Source organism: Equus caballus, chromosome 10 (genome assembly GCF_041296265.1).
Source record: "Equus caballus isolate H_3958 breed thoroughbred chromosome 10, TB-T2T, whole genome shotgun sequence".
Taxonomy (NCBI): domain Eukaryota; kingdom Metazoa; phylum Chordata; class Mammalia; order Perissodactyla; family Equidae; genus Equus; species Equus caballus.
In genome coordinates this window covers 10,593,801-10,609,008 of record NC_091693.1, presented here as the reverse complement: position 1 = coordinate 10,609,008, position 15,208 = coordinate 10,593,801, and the positions used below count along the sequence as shown (strand labels likewise).

Genomic DNA, 15,208 nt, shown 5'->3' with positions numbered 1-15,208 from the left:
TCGGGCCCTGTCCTGCCCTCCTTCACTGAGCCGGGGCCTCTGTGTTCTGTACCAGTTCTTTAGGTGATTCGGATATGCACCACAGAGAGCCACTGGTCTAGAACATTCTCTCTTTTTTTGATGTTGACTTGAGAAGTCTAGGAAAATTGTCTGCCAGGTGTTTGATTTTTTGTTTCTTTCTAGTGTCATTTAGCCTTGCTCTATCCTTTATAGAGCAAGTTAGGTCTAGCGGCTCCATTATGTTCAGATTAAATGTATTTTGGGGGAAGAATACTTTGTAATGTTTGTATGTCACAGCATGTCAGAAAACATTTAAGGGCAGGTTGTCACTTTGTTGGTGAAACTGAGTTTGATCATTTAGGTAAGATGCTGGCTTTCAGATCCCTGTTGTCAAGCTCTAGTTTGCAGCTGGTAAGTAATTTGTGTGGAGAGTTTGTCACCTCTTTGGAAATTTATAATCATGTGTATTTAAATCCTGGATCAAACGGAAAATAAAAATTGAAATAGACAATTCAGGAATGAACGACATTAAGATGTCAACATAATTGAACTTGTGGGATGTGAGTGAAGCCGCGCTCTGTACAAAGTTAGGATCCTTCGGTGTATAAAGGAAACCAAGAGTGTTTTGATGAGAATTTGTTTTTTGTGGTTCAGCACTCTGTACCCAGCACTCTATACCCAGCACTCTATACCCAGCACTCTATACCCAGCACCTGTACTATGCCTGGCACCTGAGAAATTGATTAACTTTGGGAAAAAAATTTAAGCCGAACAGAATAAAACATAGGCCAACATCAGGAAGCAACAGAGTAAAAGTGAGGATTAATAGTTCAGAAACAGACTTCATCCATTTTTTTATTTTTTTCCAGCTTTATTGAGACATAGTTGACATATAACACTGCGTAAGTTTAAGGTGTGCAACATAATGATTTGATACATGTATATATTGCAAAATGATTACCACTGTAAGTTTAGTTAACACATCCATCACCTCACATAGTTACTTTTTGTGTGTGTGATAAGAACTTTCAAGACTTACTGTCTTAGCAACTTGTAAATATACAATACAGTATTGTTAACTTCAGTCACAATGCTGTACATTACATCCCCACAACTTAGAACTGGAAGTTTGTGCCTTTTGACCATGTTCACCCATTTCCCCCCAACTCTCCACCACTGGCACCCAGCAGTCTGTTCCATGTTTCTGAATTCAGTGTTTTTAGATTCCCCATATAAGTGAGATCATACAGTATTTATTGTTTCTGTTTGACTTATTTCACTTAGCACCGTGCCCTCAAGGTTCATCTATGCTGTCAAAAATGGCAGGATTTTCTTGTTTTTTATGGCTGAATAATAGTCATGTATATACACATATATACCACAGTTTCTTTGTCTGTTCATCCATTAGTGGACATTTAAGTTGTTTCCATTTCTCGGCTATTGTAAATAATGCTGCAATGAACGGGGTAGGTGGGGGTGCCGGTATTTCTTCAAGGTAGTATTTCATTTCCTTTGCCTATATACCCAGCAGTGGAAATGCTGGCTCATATGGTAGTTCTATTTTTAATTTTTTGAAGAACTTCCATACTCTACCATAATGGCTGTGCCAATTTACATTCCCACCAGCTGTATACAAGGGGTCCCCTTTGTCCACATCCTCACTAGCATGTCTCTCTTGTCTTTTTGATAATAGCCATTCTGATAGGTGTGAGGTGATACCTCATTGTGGTTTTGATTTGCATTTCCCTGATGATTCGTGGTACTGAGCTTTTTATGTACCTATTGGCCATTTGAATATCTTTGGGAAAATGTGTTGAGGTCCTTTGCCCATTTTTAAATTGGATTATGTGGGGGGGTTTTTTTTGCTATGAGTTGTATGACTTCCTTATATATTTTGTATATTAACCTCTTATCCAATATGTGGTTTGCAAATACTTTGTCCCATTCTGTAGGTGGCCTTTTCATTTTTGATCCTTTGTTTTGCTGTGCAGGAGTCTTTTCCTTTGATGGACTCCCACCTGTTTATTTTTGTTTTGGTTACTTGTGCTTTAGGGGCCATTTCTAAAAAAATCATTGCCAAGACCAGTGTCTTGGGGAGGGAGATTTTCCCCTATGTTTTCTTCCAGGAGTTTTATGGTTTCAGGTCTTACATTTAAGTCTTTAATCCATTTTAAGCTCATTTTTGTGAGTGGTGTAAGAGAGGAGTCTGGTTTCATTCTTCTGCATGTGAAGACCCCATTTTCCCAGCACCATTTATTGCAGACATTGTCTTTTCTCTATTGACTGTTCTTGGCTCCCTTATCAAATATTACTTGACTATATATGTATGGGTTTATTTCTGGGCTCTCAGTTTTTTCCCATTGTTCTATATGTCTGGTTTTATGCCAATACAATACTGTTTTGCTTATTATAGCTTTATAACATAGTTTGAAATCAGAAAGTGTGATGCCTCCAGCTTTGTTCTTTTGTTTCAGGATTACTTTGGCTACTCTTGGTCTTTTGTGGTTCCATATGAATTTTAGGACATTTTACCAGTATTAATTTTTTCAATCCATGAATACAGGATATCTTTCCATTTATTTGTGTCTTCAATTTTTTTCATGAATGTCTTATAGTTTTCAGTGTACAGATCTTTCATATGCTTGGTTAAATTTATTCCTAACTATTTTGTTGTTCTTTGATGCTGTTATAAATAGGACCGTTTTCTTTATTTCTTTGTCAGGTAATTTGTTTTTAGCATATGAAAACACTACTGCTTTTTGTATGTCAATTTCATATCCTGCAACATTACTGAATCCATTCATTAGATCTAACAGTTTTTTGGTGGAGTCTTTAGGGTTCTCTCTCAAAAAGATCATTTATATGCATATAGAGACAATTTGACTTCCTCCTTTCCTATTTGGATGCCTTTTATTTCTTTTTCTTGCCTGATTGCTCTGGCTAGGACTTCCAGGACTACGTTGAATAGGAGTGGTGAGAGTGGGCATCTTTGTCTTGTTTCTGATCTTAGAAGAAAAGCTTTCAGCCTTTCACCACTGAGTATGATGTTTGCTGTGGGCTTGTCACGAATGGCCTTTATTATATCAAGGTATGTTTCTTCTCTATGGAATTTGTTGAAAGTTTTCATCAAGAAAGGATGTTGAATTTTGTAAAATGCTTTTCTGCATATAATTTGTATCTTTTAATCTTAATGTAGTGTATCCAATTTATTGATTTGCATATATCGAACTATCCTTGCATTCCAGGGCTGAGTACTGCTTGATTGTAGTGTGGGATCCTTTTAATGTGCTGTTGAATTCTGTTTGCTAGTATTTTGTTAAGAATATTTACATCTATATTCATCAGGGATACTGGCCTGTAGTTATCTTGTAGTATCTTTATCTGGCTTTGGTATCGGTAATGCTGGCCCTGTGAAATGAATTTTGGAGTGTTCCTTCCTCTCTGTTTTTGGAGGAGTTTAAGAAGTATTCGTATTAATTCTTCTTTAAATGTTTGGTAAAATTCACAAGTGAAACCGTCAAGTCTGCGGCTTTTCTTTATTGGGAGATCTTTGATTACTGATTTAATCTCCTTGTTATTGATCTGTTCAGGTTTTCTATTTCTTCATGATTCAGTCTTGGTAGGTTGTAAGTTTCTAGGAGTGTCTGTTTCATCAAGGTTATCCAGTTTGTTGGCATACCGTTGTTCATATACTCTGTTATGATCCTCTCTATTTCTCTTTAATCAGTAGTAGTGTAATCAAAGTAATCAATTTAATCACTTTCGCTTCTGAGTTTAGTCTTCTCTCTTTTTTCCCTTAGTCTACCTAGTTAAAGGTTTATAAATTTTGTTGCTCTTTTCAAAGAACCAACTTTAGTTTCATTGATTTTCTCTATTGTTTTTCTCTTCTCTATTTTGTTTGTCTCTACTTTAATTTTTATTATTTCATTCCTTCTGCTAGCTTTAGATTTAGTTTATTCTTTTTCTGGTTCCTTAATAAAGTTAGGTTGTTGATTTGTCATCTTTCTTGTTTTCTAATGTAAGTATTTATAGCTATAAATTTCTCACTTAGCACTGCTTTTGCTGTGCCTCAAAAGTTTTGGTGTGTTTTTTGTTTTCATTCATGTCTAAGTATTTTCTAATTTCCCTTATGATTTCCTCTTTGATCCATTTGTTGTTTAAAAGTGAGTTGTTTGATTTCCACAGTTTTGTGAATTCTCCAATTTTCCTTTTGTTTTTAGTGTCTAACTTCATCTTGTTGTGGTCAGTGAACATATTTTGTATGATATCTATCTTGTGAAGTCTGTTGAGACTTAATTTGTGACCTAACATAGGATCGTCCTGGGAAATGTCCCCTTGCGCTTCAGATGAATATGTATTCTTGTTGGATAGTGTTCTGTATATGTCTGTTAGATCTCGTTGGTTTATTGCATTAAGTCTTATGTTTGTTCACTTATCTTCTGTCTTGTTCTGTCCGTTATTGTGAGTGGGGTATTGAAGTCTCCAGCTGTTATCGCAGACCTATTTCTCCCTTCAATGCTGTTAGTTTTTGCTTCATATATTTTGATGGTCTGTCATTAGATGCATAAATGTTTATAACTGTTATAACTTTTTTCTGTATTGAGCCTTTTATTAATATATATAATGTCCTTTGTTTCTTGTAACCTTTTTTGATTTCAAGTGTATCTTTTCTGATATTAGTATAGCTACACCCGCTCTCTTTTGGTTACTATTGGCGTGGACTTTTTTTTTCCATCCATTCACTTTCAACCTGTTTGTGTCTTTGAATTTCAAGTGAGTCTCTTATAAAGAGCATATAGTTGGATCCTGTGTTTTTCTCCATTCTGCCAGTCTCTGTCTTTTGATTGGAACAGTTTGATTTATGTACATTTAAAGTAATTATTGATAAGGAGGGACTTACTTCTGTCATTCTGTCATTGTGCTACTTGCTTTCTATATGCCTTATAGTTTTTTGTCACTCACTTCCTGCATTACTGTCTTCTTTTGTGTTTAGTTGATTTTTTATAGTGAAATGTTTAAATTCCTTTCTTATTTCATGTTGTGTATATTTTATAGCTGTTTTCTTTCTGGTTATCATGGGGATTGCGTTTAGCATCCTAATTTGGATTTATACCAGCTTAACTTCAATCACATACAAAAACTCTTCTCCTTTACAGCTCTGTCTCCACTCTTTTGATTGCTGATGCCACATAATTATCTCTTTATACATTGTGTGCCCCAAAACATAAGCAAATATAAAATGCATTAGTCTCTTAAATTACGTAGCAAACAAGATTTGGAGTTATAAACCAAAGTTACAGTAATACTAAATGTCATGTCGTTCCCACCCTGTTGATAGTGATGCTATCAGCCAAGGATGCCTGAGGCACTTGCCCGAGCCCACATTCCTGGTAGCGAGCGCTCAGACACTTCCACCACTGGGGCCAGCGTTGTGGCTGGACTGGCCCTTGTGGTTTTTGTTATGACTGCAGGATGCACCTCAGCAGCAACCACGAGGGATCTCTGAAGAACAGCTTTTATCACTTACAGGTTCTGGAGGACACATGGCACCCCCACGGGCCCCATCGAGGTGAGACTGCAGGTAGAGGGAGAGCGTACAGACCTGGGGCTCTGCCTTTATTAGGGACCAAGGGTGGGTGTCCAGGGTTTCACCAGTTCACTCTTTATTCATTAAAGCCCAAGAGCAGGAATTAGGGCGCTGGAACAGAAGCAGGATCACCCAAGTCGTCAGTTTTCTAGGTTCCCCGGGACTTTCCGAAAGAGGGAGCTTCAGGGGTGGGGGCAGCCTGATTCCTTATCTGCCTGTTTCCTAGTTGGGTCAACAGCTGGCAATGTGTTTATTCAAGATGGACGTCTTTGGAAATGGGTGCCTCTGCAATCAAACTCTCAATATCAGGCACTACACTACACTAGCTTTACACTAATAATTGTTTTTTTTTTCTTTAAATGTATTAGTCTCTTAAGTCATGTAGAAAACAAAAAGTACAACCACAAAACATTGTTTACTAGCTTTTATAGTTGCCCATGTATTTCCCTTTGTTGAGATCTTTGTTTCTCTGCATGGCTTCAAGTTACTGTCTGAGTGTCTTCATTTCACTCTGCAGGGCTCCCTTGAGCATGTCTTGCAGGGTTAGATCCAGTGGTCACGAACTCCTTCAGCTTTTCTTTATCTGGGAATGTCTTAATTTCTCCCTCACTTTTGAAGGACAGTTTTTCCAGATAAAGGATTCTTGGTTGACTTTTTTTTTTTTCTTTTAGCATTTTGAATATACTGGCCCACTGTCTTCTGGCCTCTAAGTTTCTGATGAGAAATCTGCGTATAATCTTATTGAGGATCGTCCTCATATGTGATGATTCACTTCTCTCTCGTCACTTTCAAGAGTCTTTGTCTTTTGAAAGTTTGATTATAGTGTGTCTTGGTGGGAGTCTCTGAGTTCCTCTTATATGGAGTTTGTTGAGCATGTTGGATTTTTATATCTTTCATCAAATTTGGGAAGTTTTCAGCCATTATTTCTTCAGATATTCTCTATGCCCTTTTCTCTCTCCTCCTTCCTGGACTCCCCTGATGTGTGTGTCGGTCCACCTGATGGTGTACCATGGGTCCCTTAGGGTCTGTTTGCTTTTCTTCAATATTTTTTGTTTCTGTTCCTCATACTCAGTAATTTCCATTGTCCTTTCTTCAAGTTCTCTGAGTCTTCCTTCTGCCTGCTCAAATCTGGCTTTGAGTCCCTCTAGTGAATGTTTTCATTTCAGTACTTTTCAGCTCCAAAATATCATTTTGAATTCTTTTTAGGTCTTCTGTCTCTTTATATTGATGTTTCTGTTTTGTTCAGACATTTTTTCTTGACTTTCTCCACGTTTTCCTTTAGTTCTTTGAGCATCTTTAAAACAGTTGTTTTAAAGTCTGTGGTATATCTGCCATTAGTTCTTTTTCAGTGACAGTTTCTGTTGATTTATTTTCTTTGAATGGGTCATACTTTCCTATTTCTTTGTATGCTTTGTGATTTTTTTCTTGAAAACTGGACATCTGAATCTAATAATGTGTTAACTCTAGAAATCAGATTCTCCCTTTTCCCCAAGATTTGCTGGTTTTTTTGTTACTGTTTTTGTTGTAGACTGTCTCTGTGCCAAGGGTAAGCCTGAGGTGTGAACATAAGGTCTTTTCTGAGCTTTTCCCTGTAAATAGACTTGGTTTTGAACGTCCTAGTCTTTAATGTCCAGCTCCTGAAAGAGGAAAAAGTGAAAAATGAAGGGGGAAAAGGGGCGCTGACCCTTTAAATACCTTGGAAGTCACTGTAGCTGGAGGGGGAGGGGCTTGCAACAGTGTGACGGGAGATGCAACAACAGTGGCTGCCTGCCTCCTTGTCTGCACCTCTGTGGTCAGAAACAGCAGTCAGAGGCCAGCTCCAGCCAGAGTGGGTAAGTTCGCATGCTCCACTTGGGGGGCCTGGGTTTGTGGGTTTGGATCCTCGCTGTGAACCTACACTACTCATCAGCCATGCTGTGGCAGCAACCCACATACAAAATAGAGGAAGATTGGCACAGATGTTAGCTCAGAACCAATATTCCTCAAGCAAAAAGAGGAATATTGGCAACGAATGTTAGCTCAGGGTGAATCTTCCTTGGCAAAAAAAAGAAAGAAAAAAAGAAACAGCAATCAGACCAAAAATCTCTGATATTTGGAAGACAGGGTACTTTTTACCTGTCCTGGCTCCTGCAAGGTGTGCACACGCTGCTCTAGGAATACATGCACAGCTGCCTGCCATGTGGCTGGGTGTGGGGGTTGAGTAGCTGCTACTGTGCTAAGAGCTGAAATTGAGTGAAATTAACTGCAGCTCACTGTTTGAATCTTCCCCTGGGAGTTTCAAGCCTCAGTATCTCCAGAGTTCCAAAATAGTTACATCAGACGTACTCTGCCAGTGCAGTTGTCTAGCTGGAGAGAGAGTCCTGGTGCTTCCTACTCTGCCATCCTCCTAGAGTCTTCCCAAGTGATATCTTTTGAGTATCAATATGAAGTGGTTTTAGTAGACTCTGCTTGTTCCAATTAACCATTGCACTAATTATCATGATTGGGTGATGCTCAGATTGGCCAGTAGGAATCCATTTACATTTGTTCCTTTGATTATTCCTGTTCTCCTTAAAGGGATAATTGTTTTCAGGCCTCAAGAAGATACATCAGGCTGACCTTGTTCTTTGGTTCATATTTCCTGCCTGCCTTGTCCTGAGTTAGAGAATCAACTGTCCTCTTAGGGAGTCCTAGTTCCCTTTAGAGGTAAAGACCATTAGAGACCAAAAATTCAGTTTAGAGATGTCTGTGATAGTTGGAGGTATGAAAAAGAGCTACCGCTTCTGTTAGAATAGTTTTAGTAGAGTCAGAATTGAAAAGGTCATTTTAAGGCCATAGGTTCACAATGGTTTTTCTCAACTTAGATTTACAGTTTGCTCTTTTTTGCCTTTGGTCAAAAGACTTAGTGTTATGGTGACAGCTGGAAGGTTTACCTCCTGCTGGGGCGCCTGCCTGGAAGAGTAGTTAATGTGCTTGCCCATCATGGGACATGTTGGTCTGATGCAAGTGTGTTGTGATATTTCTCAGTAGCGTCATGAGAGACTTGTGTTTTAGAAAATTCAATCATGGATAATATACTTAATGTTGCATAGAATCCCCAGAAAAGAGTAAAAACTGTAGACAAGATTTCTGTCAACCTTTTATGGAGTATTGTAATAATCCAGTTAGAGATGCAAAGGACGAGGGACCTGTGTGTGTTAATTTCCGGGATCCCATTTCATTTCACTGAGTTCTGCACCAGTCGTGGTCTCCAGGGTTCCACTGCGGTTACTTATTATTGGTCAAAGTGAAACTATCCCCTTAGATTCTCCAGTGAGTGAAAGCCTACTTATCAGTCCCGCATATCCATTATATCCTGCTTCCATGGTTACAGACCAACTGATTTTTATTAGCAGTTTATTATGACTCTCCAGAATAAGGATTGTATTTATTTCTCCAAGGTGTCGCTATGTCATATAACTTATGGCCAGTGGAATGTGAGTGAATATTTTGACAATTCCAGAACCTTCTCTTAAAGACAACTGGCTTAATATATTAATATTTGAGGAATCTGGGTGAAGGCTATCCAGAAATTTTTTGTATTATTCTTGAAAGTCTTCTGTAAGTCTGAAAGCTTCATTCCATTCTGATGCCAGGGATGGCAACATTTATGAGGTATTTGGAGCAGAGACACTATGCCAGGCTTAGACTGTCTACATACATATTTTGTGATAGAGAAGTTCACTTTTATCTTGTTTGATCCACTTTTATTTAAGGCAGCCTTAGTGTTTTCCTCACGACCAAATGTAATCTCAAGCAAAGCATTCAGATTGTCACGTATTGAAACTAAAGACAGTCAGTATTCCTGCCTGTCTTCTCGAACTCAAAGGCCCAAATCTGTAGAGAACCGAATCTCTCTCCCATGTATGTTGTCATCTACTCCCATACCTAATTAAAATCATGGCACCTGTAAGGGAGACACTCACTTTTCCTTCAAGAATGTGTATTTCTGCCACATCAGGGATCCTTCAGAATGAGGTGATAGAAGGTACTAAATTATTGTTGAATGAATATATGAGGTTCCCCTTCTGGGTTGTGGGGTGAAGAGGTGGCTCTTCAGACCCATTCCCAAGTTAAACAAGTAAAGCTGGGGAAAAAACATCTATAAAAACAACCACCAGCCATTTAGAGTCTGAAATGTGTCCTAAGGGCATATAGCAATTGAAATATTTATCAAGAAAACCTACTAAAACATGGAAAGAACAGCAAGTCTATGGCATTTAGGACATGACCTCGCCCTTCCTCCCGTCTACAGCTCACCGTGATAGAAGCTTCATTCTAGGTAGGTGTGGCTGAGAAGATGGGGCTCCCTCTCCCTCCAGATCCCAGTCAAGGGTTACCACATCTCAAAGTAAGGGGCAGGCTGCCAGCATTTCTCATCACCACCCACACGCAGCCAAAGAGGCTAAACTCCTGATGAGTATGGCTGAGAGGTTGGGAGCTCCCTTCCTCCACCCAGCCCTGACCTGTAGGCACAGTGAGCCCAGAATCCTGGGACCCTGACTGCCCTCATTGCAGCTCACCTGTAACACAACTTCCACACCAAGAGAGGCAGGCCAAGAAGAACAGGGGCTACCAACAAGCACAAAGCCCAGAATAGTGTTTCGGAGATTTTGCCCAGAGGAAGAGGCAGTCCACAAGAGCTCTGAAGCTGTCTCTAAAGGAACTGTTGAAATAGTGTGGGAAAGTTCAAGGCTAAAGGCAGTGTTGAAAAAAATAGCTTCTCTTAATTAAAAATGATAGTGTAAACCATAGGCTAGCTATTTCATCAGGCAGATCCAGGTAAAGAGCTAATAAGAGCCTTCCTGAGGTGAAGACAAACCTCAAAGGCTGGCCTTAAAAACTAGCCCTGCCTTAAATTAAATTGGATCAGGCTACTGAGCATTTTATGTCCCCAGGGAACTGTTGAAAACAGCAGAGCAATCAGCAGGAAATTAGCGGAGCCTAGTGGGCTGGGAATAATAGCAAATGAGGCAGACAGCTTCAGAGAGAGATCAGGGAAGAAGACAGTCAAAGAAACTCCTGCTTAAATAATTGTCATCCCAGGGTGGCTGCACACACTCAAGCCTACACCCTCTGAGGAGCAACACTAAAGGCTTCACACTGCAAAGGGAAATAGATTTCACTGAAGTAGCCTAGCCAAAACACAAAACAGGCAGAAAACCACACAAGTCTGGGGGAGGGAGGAGAGATTGGTATCTGCAGTTGCTACAATATATTACCTAATATGTCCAGTTTTCAACAGGAAAAAAGGACAAGAATAAATGAAGATATGAAGACAATGTCTCATCAAGTAGAGAATATCATTAAGGAGATAGAAATGATAAAAAGAACCAATTGGGAAATCTGGAGTTAAAAGAGTACAATAACCAACATGAAAAATTCCTAAGAGCTAAACAGTAAATTTGAACTGCCAAAAAATCAGAAAACTTGAAGATAGATCAATAGAAATTATGCCATCTGAAGAACAGAGAAAACAAAATGAGAAGAATGAACAGACCTTCAGAGAAATTTGGGACACCTTTAGTGCACCATACATTTAATGAGAATACCAGAAGGAGAGGAGAAAGAAGAATGAGCAGAAAAAATATTCAAAGAAATAATAGCTAAAGCCATCCCAAATTTTCTGACAAACATTAATCTACCCACTCAAGAAGCTCAACAAACTGCAGGTGGAATGCATGCAAAGACACCCACAAACACACACCATGGTAAAGATGCTAGAAGTCAAAGACTAGAAGAAAATCTTGAAAAAGCAGCAAGAGAAAAAACAGTATACATCTCATCAGAAACAGTGGAGGCCAGAAGACGGGGATGACATATTCAAAGTGCACAAAAGAAAAGCAACTGTCCATCAATAATCTTATATCCAGCAACATGATCTTTCAGAAATGAAGGTAAAATAAAAACAATCCCATTAAACAAAAACAGAGAATTCATTTCCACCTGACTTACCTTAAAAAAATACTAAAGAATATTCTTCAAGCTGGAACTAAGTAATTCTTGGCAAAAATTCAAAACCAAATAAAGCAAAGAAAAGTGGAAAAGTATTAAAGACGGTATGACTACATATTTCTTCTACTTTCTTAGCAGATTTAAAAAGCAGTTGTGTGAAACAATATTTATATAATTGTACTGTTTGGCTTAAAACATGGAAATTAATATATTTGACAATAACAGCATAAAAGAAGTGAGTGACAGAAGAATTTTATTGGAGTAAGGAAATGACACATCATGGGAACTAGAATCTACAGGAAGAAATGAAGAGAACCAGAGATAGAAAATAAGAAGTTAAATATTTAAAAACTGTATATGTTTGCTTTCTTTTCTTCTCTCAGCTTCTTTAATTGGCATAAAATTGTATAAATTAATTGTAACAATGTATTGTTCGATTTGTAGCATACATAGATGTAATATTTAACAATAATAGCACAGAAATGGGTAAGATGGAATAGAACTATACAGGAGTAACACTTATATAACTCGCTGGAATTAAGTTGATATAACTCTGAAGTCGATTCTACATTAAGATGTATATGGTGAGCCTTAGAGCAACCATTAAGAAAATAAAAATTGGGGCTGGCCCACTGGCACAGCAGTTAAGTTCACATGTTCCACTTCTCAGCAGCCCAGTGTTCGCTGGTTTGGATCCCGGGTGCGGACATGGCACCACTTGGCAAAAGCCATGCTGTGGTAGGCGTCCCACATATAAAGTAGAGGAAGACGGGCACAAATGTCAGCTCAGGGCCAGCCTTCCTCAGCAAAAAGAGGAGGATTGGCAGTAGTTAGCTCAGGGCTAATCTTCCTCAAAAAAAAAAAATTTAGTGAATGAGAAGAGAATCAAAATGTGTCACCACAAAACATCAACCAAACACAAAAGAAGACAGTAACGGAGGAAATGGGGGATGAAAAAGCTATAAGACTTATAGGAAACAACAGCAAAGGAAAGACATTCCCTACTAGTAATTGCTTTAAACGTAAATGGGTTAAAATCCCCAACCAAAAGACACAGATTGGCAGAATGGATGTAAAACAAAACAGAACCCAACTACACGCTGTCTGTAAGAGACTCACTTTAGATTTAAGGACATATGGGTTGAAATTGAAAGGATGGAAAAAGATGTTGCAAATAGTAACCAAAAGAGAGTGAGCGTGCCTATAATAATACACAAAGTAGACTCTAAGTCAAAAACTGTTACAAGAGACAAAGTAGGACATTACAGAATGATAAAGGAGTCAGTTTACCAGAAGATATGCCAATTACAAACATATGCAGCAAACATCAGAGTTCTGAAATACACGGAGCAAACATTGACAGAGTTGAACGGGGGAAATAAGCACTCCTATAGTAACAGTAGACTTCAATACCTTACTTTCAATATTAAACAGAACAACCAGACAGAAGATCAATAAGAAAACGGAGGACTTGAACAACAGTCTAGACCAATTGGACCTAACAGACATAAACAGAACACTTCACCCAACAATAGCAGAATACATTTCTTTTTCAAGTGCACAGTGAATATTCTCCAGGATAGACCATATGTTAGGCCACAGAACAAGTTTTAATAAATTTTGAAAGACTGAAACTAGAATTTGATGGCACAAGGAAAACTGGAGGATCCAGAAATGTGTGGAAATTAATCAACACATTCTTAAATGACCACTGAGTCAAAGAAGAAATCACAAAGGAAATTAAAAAATATCTCGAGACAAGTGAAAACAAAAAAACAACCTGCCAAAACTTGTGGGATGCAGCAAAAGCAGTACTAAGAGGGATGTTTATAGCAGTAAATGCCTATATTAAAAAAGAAAGTTCTCAAATCAACAACTGAACTTTATACCTTAAGAAACTAGAAAAGAAAAACAAACTAAACCCATAGCTAGTAGAGGAAGAAAATAATAAAGATCAGAGCAGAGATCAATAAAATCGAGGATAGAAAAACAATAGAGAAATGAAGCCAAGAGTTGTTTCTCCAAAAAAGATCAGCAAAACTGATAAATCATTAGCTAGGTTGACTAAGAAAAAAGGAGAATAGACTTAAATAACTAAATTAGAAATGAAAGAGTTGACATTACTACTGATTTTATACAAATAAGGATTTTAAGAGAGTACGATGAACAATTTTATGCCAACAAACTCGATAGTCTAGATGAAAGGGACAAATTCCTAGAAACACACATTCTACTAAGATTGAATCATGAAGAGATAGAAAATCTGCATATACCTATAACAGTAGGGAGATTGAATCAGTAATACAATACCTTCCAACAAAAGAAAGCCCCAGACAAAATAGCTTCATTGGTGAATTCTACCAAATAATTTTAGATCTTGATTCTTTTCTAGTACTATAGGCAATTAAAGATACACATTTCTCACTAAAAACATCTTTTCAGCTGCATCCCATAAATTTTTATAGTTATTTTTATTTTCATTCAGTTCAAAATATTTTCTAACAATTTTTTTCTTTGATCCATGGGGTATTTAGAAATGTCTTGATTAACTTCAAATATTTTTGAATCCCAAATTTCCTTAGTTGTTGATTTCTAATTTATTAACATTGTGGTCATAGAATATACTTAGCATGATTTCAGTTTTAAAAATTTATTAAGATGTTTTATGGTCTAGCATATTATTTAGCCTAGAGAGAATATGGCATGTCGCCTTGAAAAGAGTATATATTCTTCTTTTGGTAGAGTGTTCAATAAATATTAAAGTCAAATTGGTTGATAGTGTTGTTTAAGTTTTCTGTATCCTTACTGATTTTCTGCCTAGTCGAAATATCAGTTATTGAGAGTGTACTGTTTTGAATTGTCTATTTCTCCCTTCAGTTTTGTCAGTTTTTGTCTCATGTGTCTGTGGGTTCTGTTGTTAGGGGCATATATGTTCATAATTGTCATATATTCTTGATGAACTCAACTCACCCTTTTATCATTAAGTAATGTCCGTATTTTTCTCTAGTAACTTTTTAAAGTGTATTTTGCCTGATATTAGTATAGCAACTCTTGCTTTCTTCTGATCACTGCTTGTATGGTGTATCTTTTTCCCACTTTTTATTTTCCGCCTATTGATAATGGTTCATTTTGTCTGCCATTTTGCTATTTGTTTTCTATAATGCCTCGTGTCTTTTGTATTGCCCTGTTCCTCCTTCCCTTATTGCCTTCTTTTGTGTAAAATTGGTATTTTGTAGTGTACCATTTTAATTCTTTTTGTTTAGACCTTTTAAAAAAAACTTATTTTCTTCACAGTTGCTCTAGAAATTACAGTATACATTTTAGCTTAAAAATCTAATTGAGATTATTACTAACTTAATATCAAGAGTATATAGAAACTTTGCTCCAATATAGCTCCCTTCTTCTTCCTCCTTTGTGCTGTCATTGCAATTCAAATGTGACACATATTACATCTTTATAAATTATGAGCCTAACAATACAGTGTTATGATTATTGTTTCATGCAGTTGTATTTTATATCAGTTAAAATAAAACAGTAAAAACGCATTTACGTTGTCTTTTTTGTACTAAGTGAGGTCCTCTATTTCTTTGAATGGAGTCAAGTTACTATTTGATGTCACCTCCCTTCATCCTCAAGAACTTTCTTTAA

The 15,208-nt window shown here is 37.5% G+C and overlaps 1 protein-coding gene across 1 annotated transcript in view; it reads left to right on the top strand.

Annotated features, from left to right (window-relative positions):
- LOC100067836 (zinc finger protein 780A) overlaps positions 1–13,476 on the top strand; it is a 34,284-nt gene extending 20,808 nt beyond the window's left edge. The window contains exon 7 of the mRNA XM_070224413.1: positions 10,841–13,476. Coding sequence (XP_070080514.1) covers positions 10,841–10,869 — 29 coding nt within the window. The 3' untranslated portion in view covers positions 10,870–13,476. The remainder of the gene's footprint in view (positions 1–10,840) is intronic.
- The last annotated feature ends 1,732 nt before the right edge of the window (positions 13,477–15,208 follow it).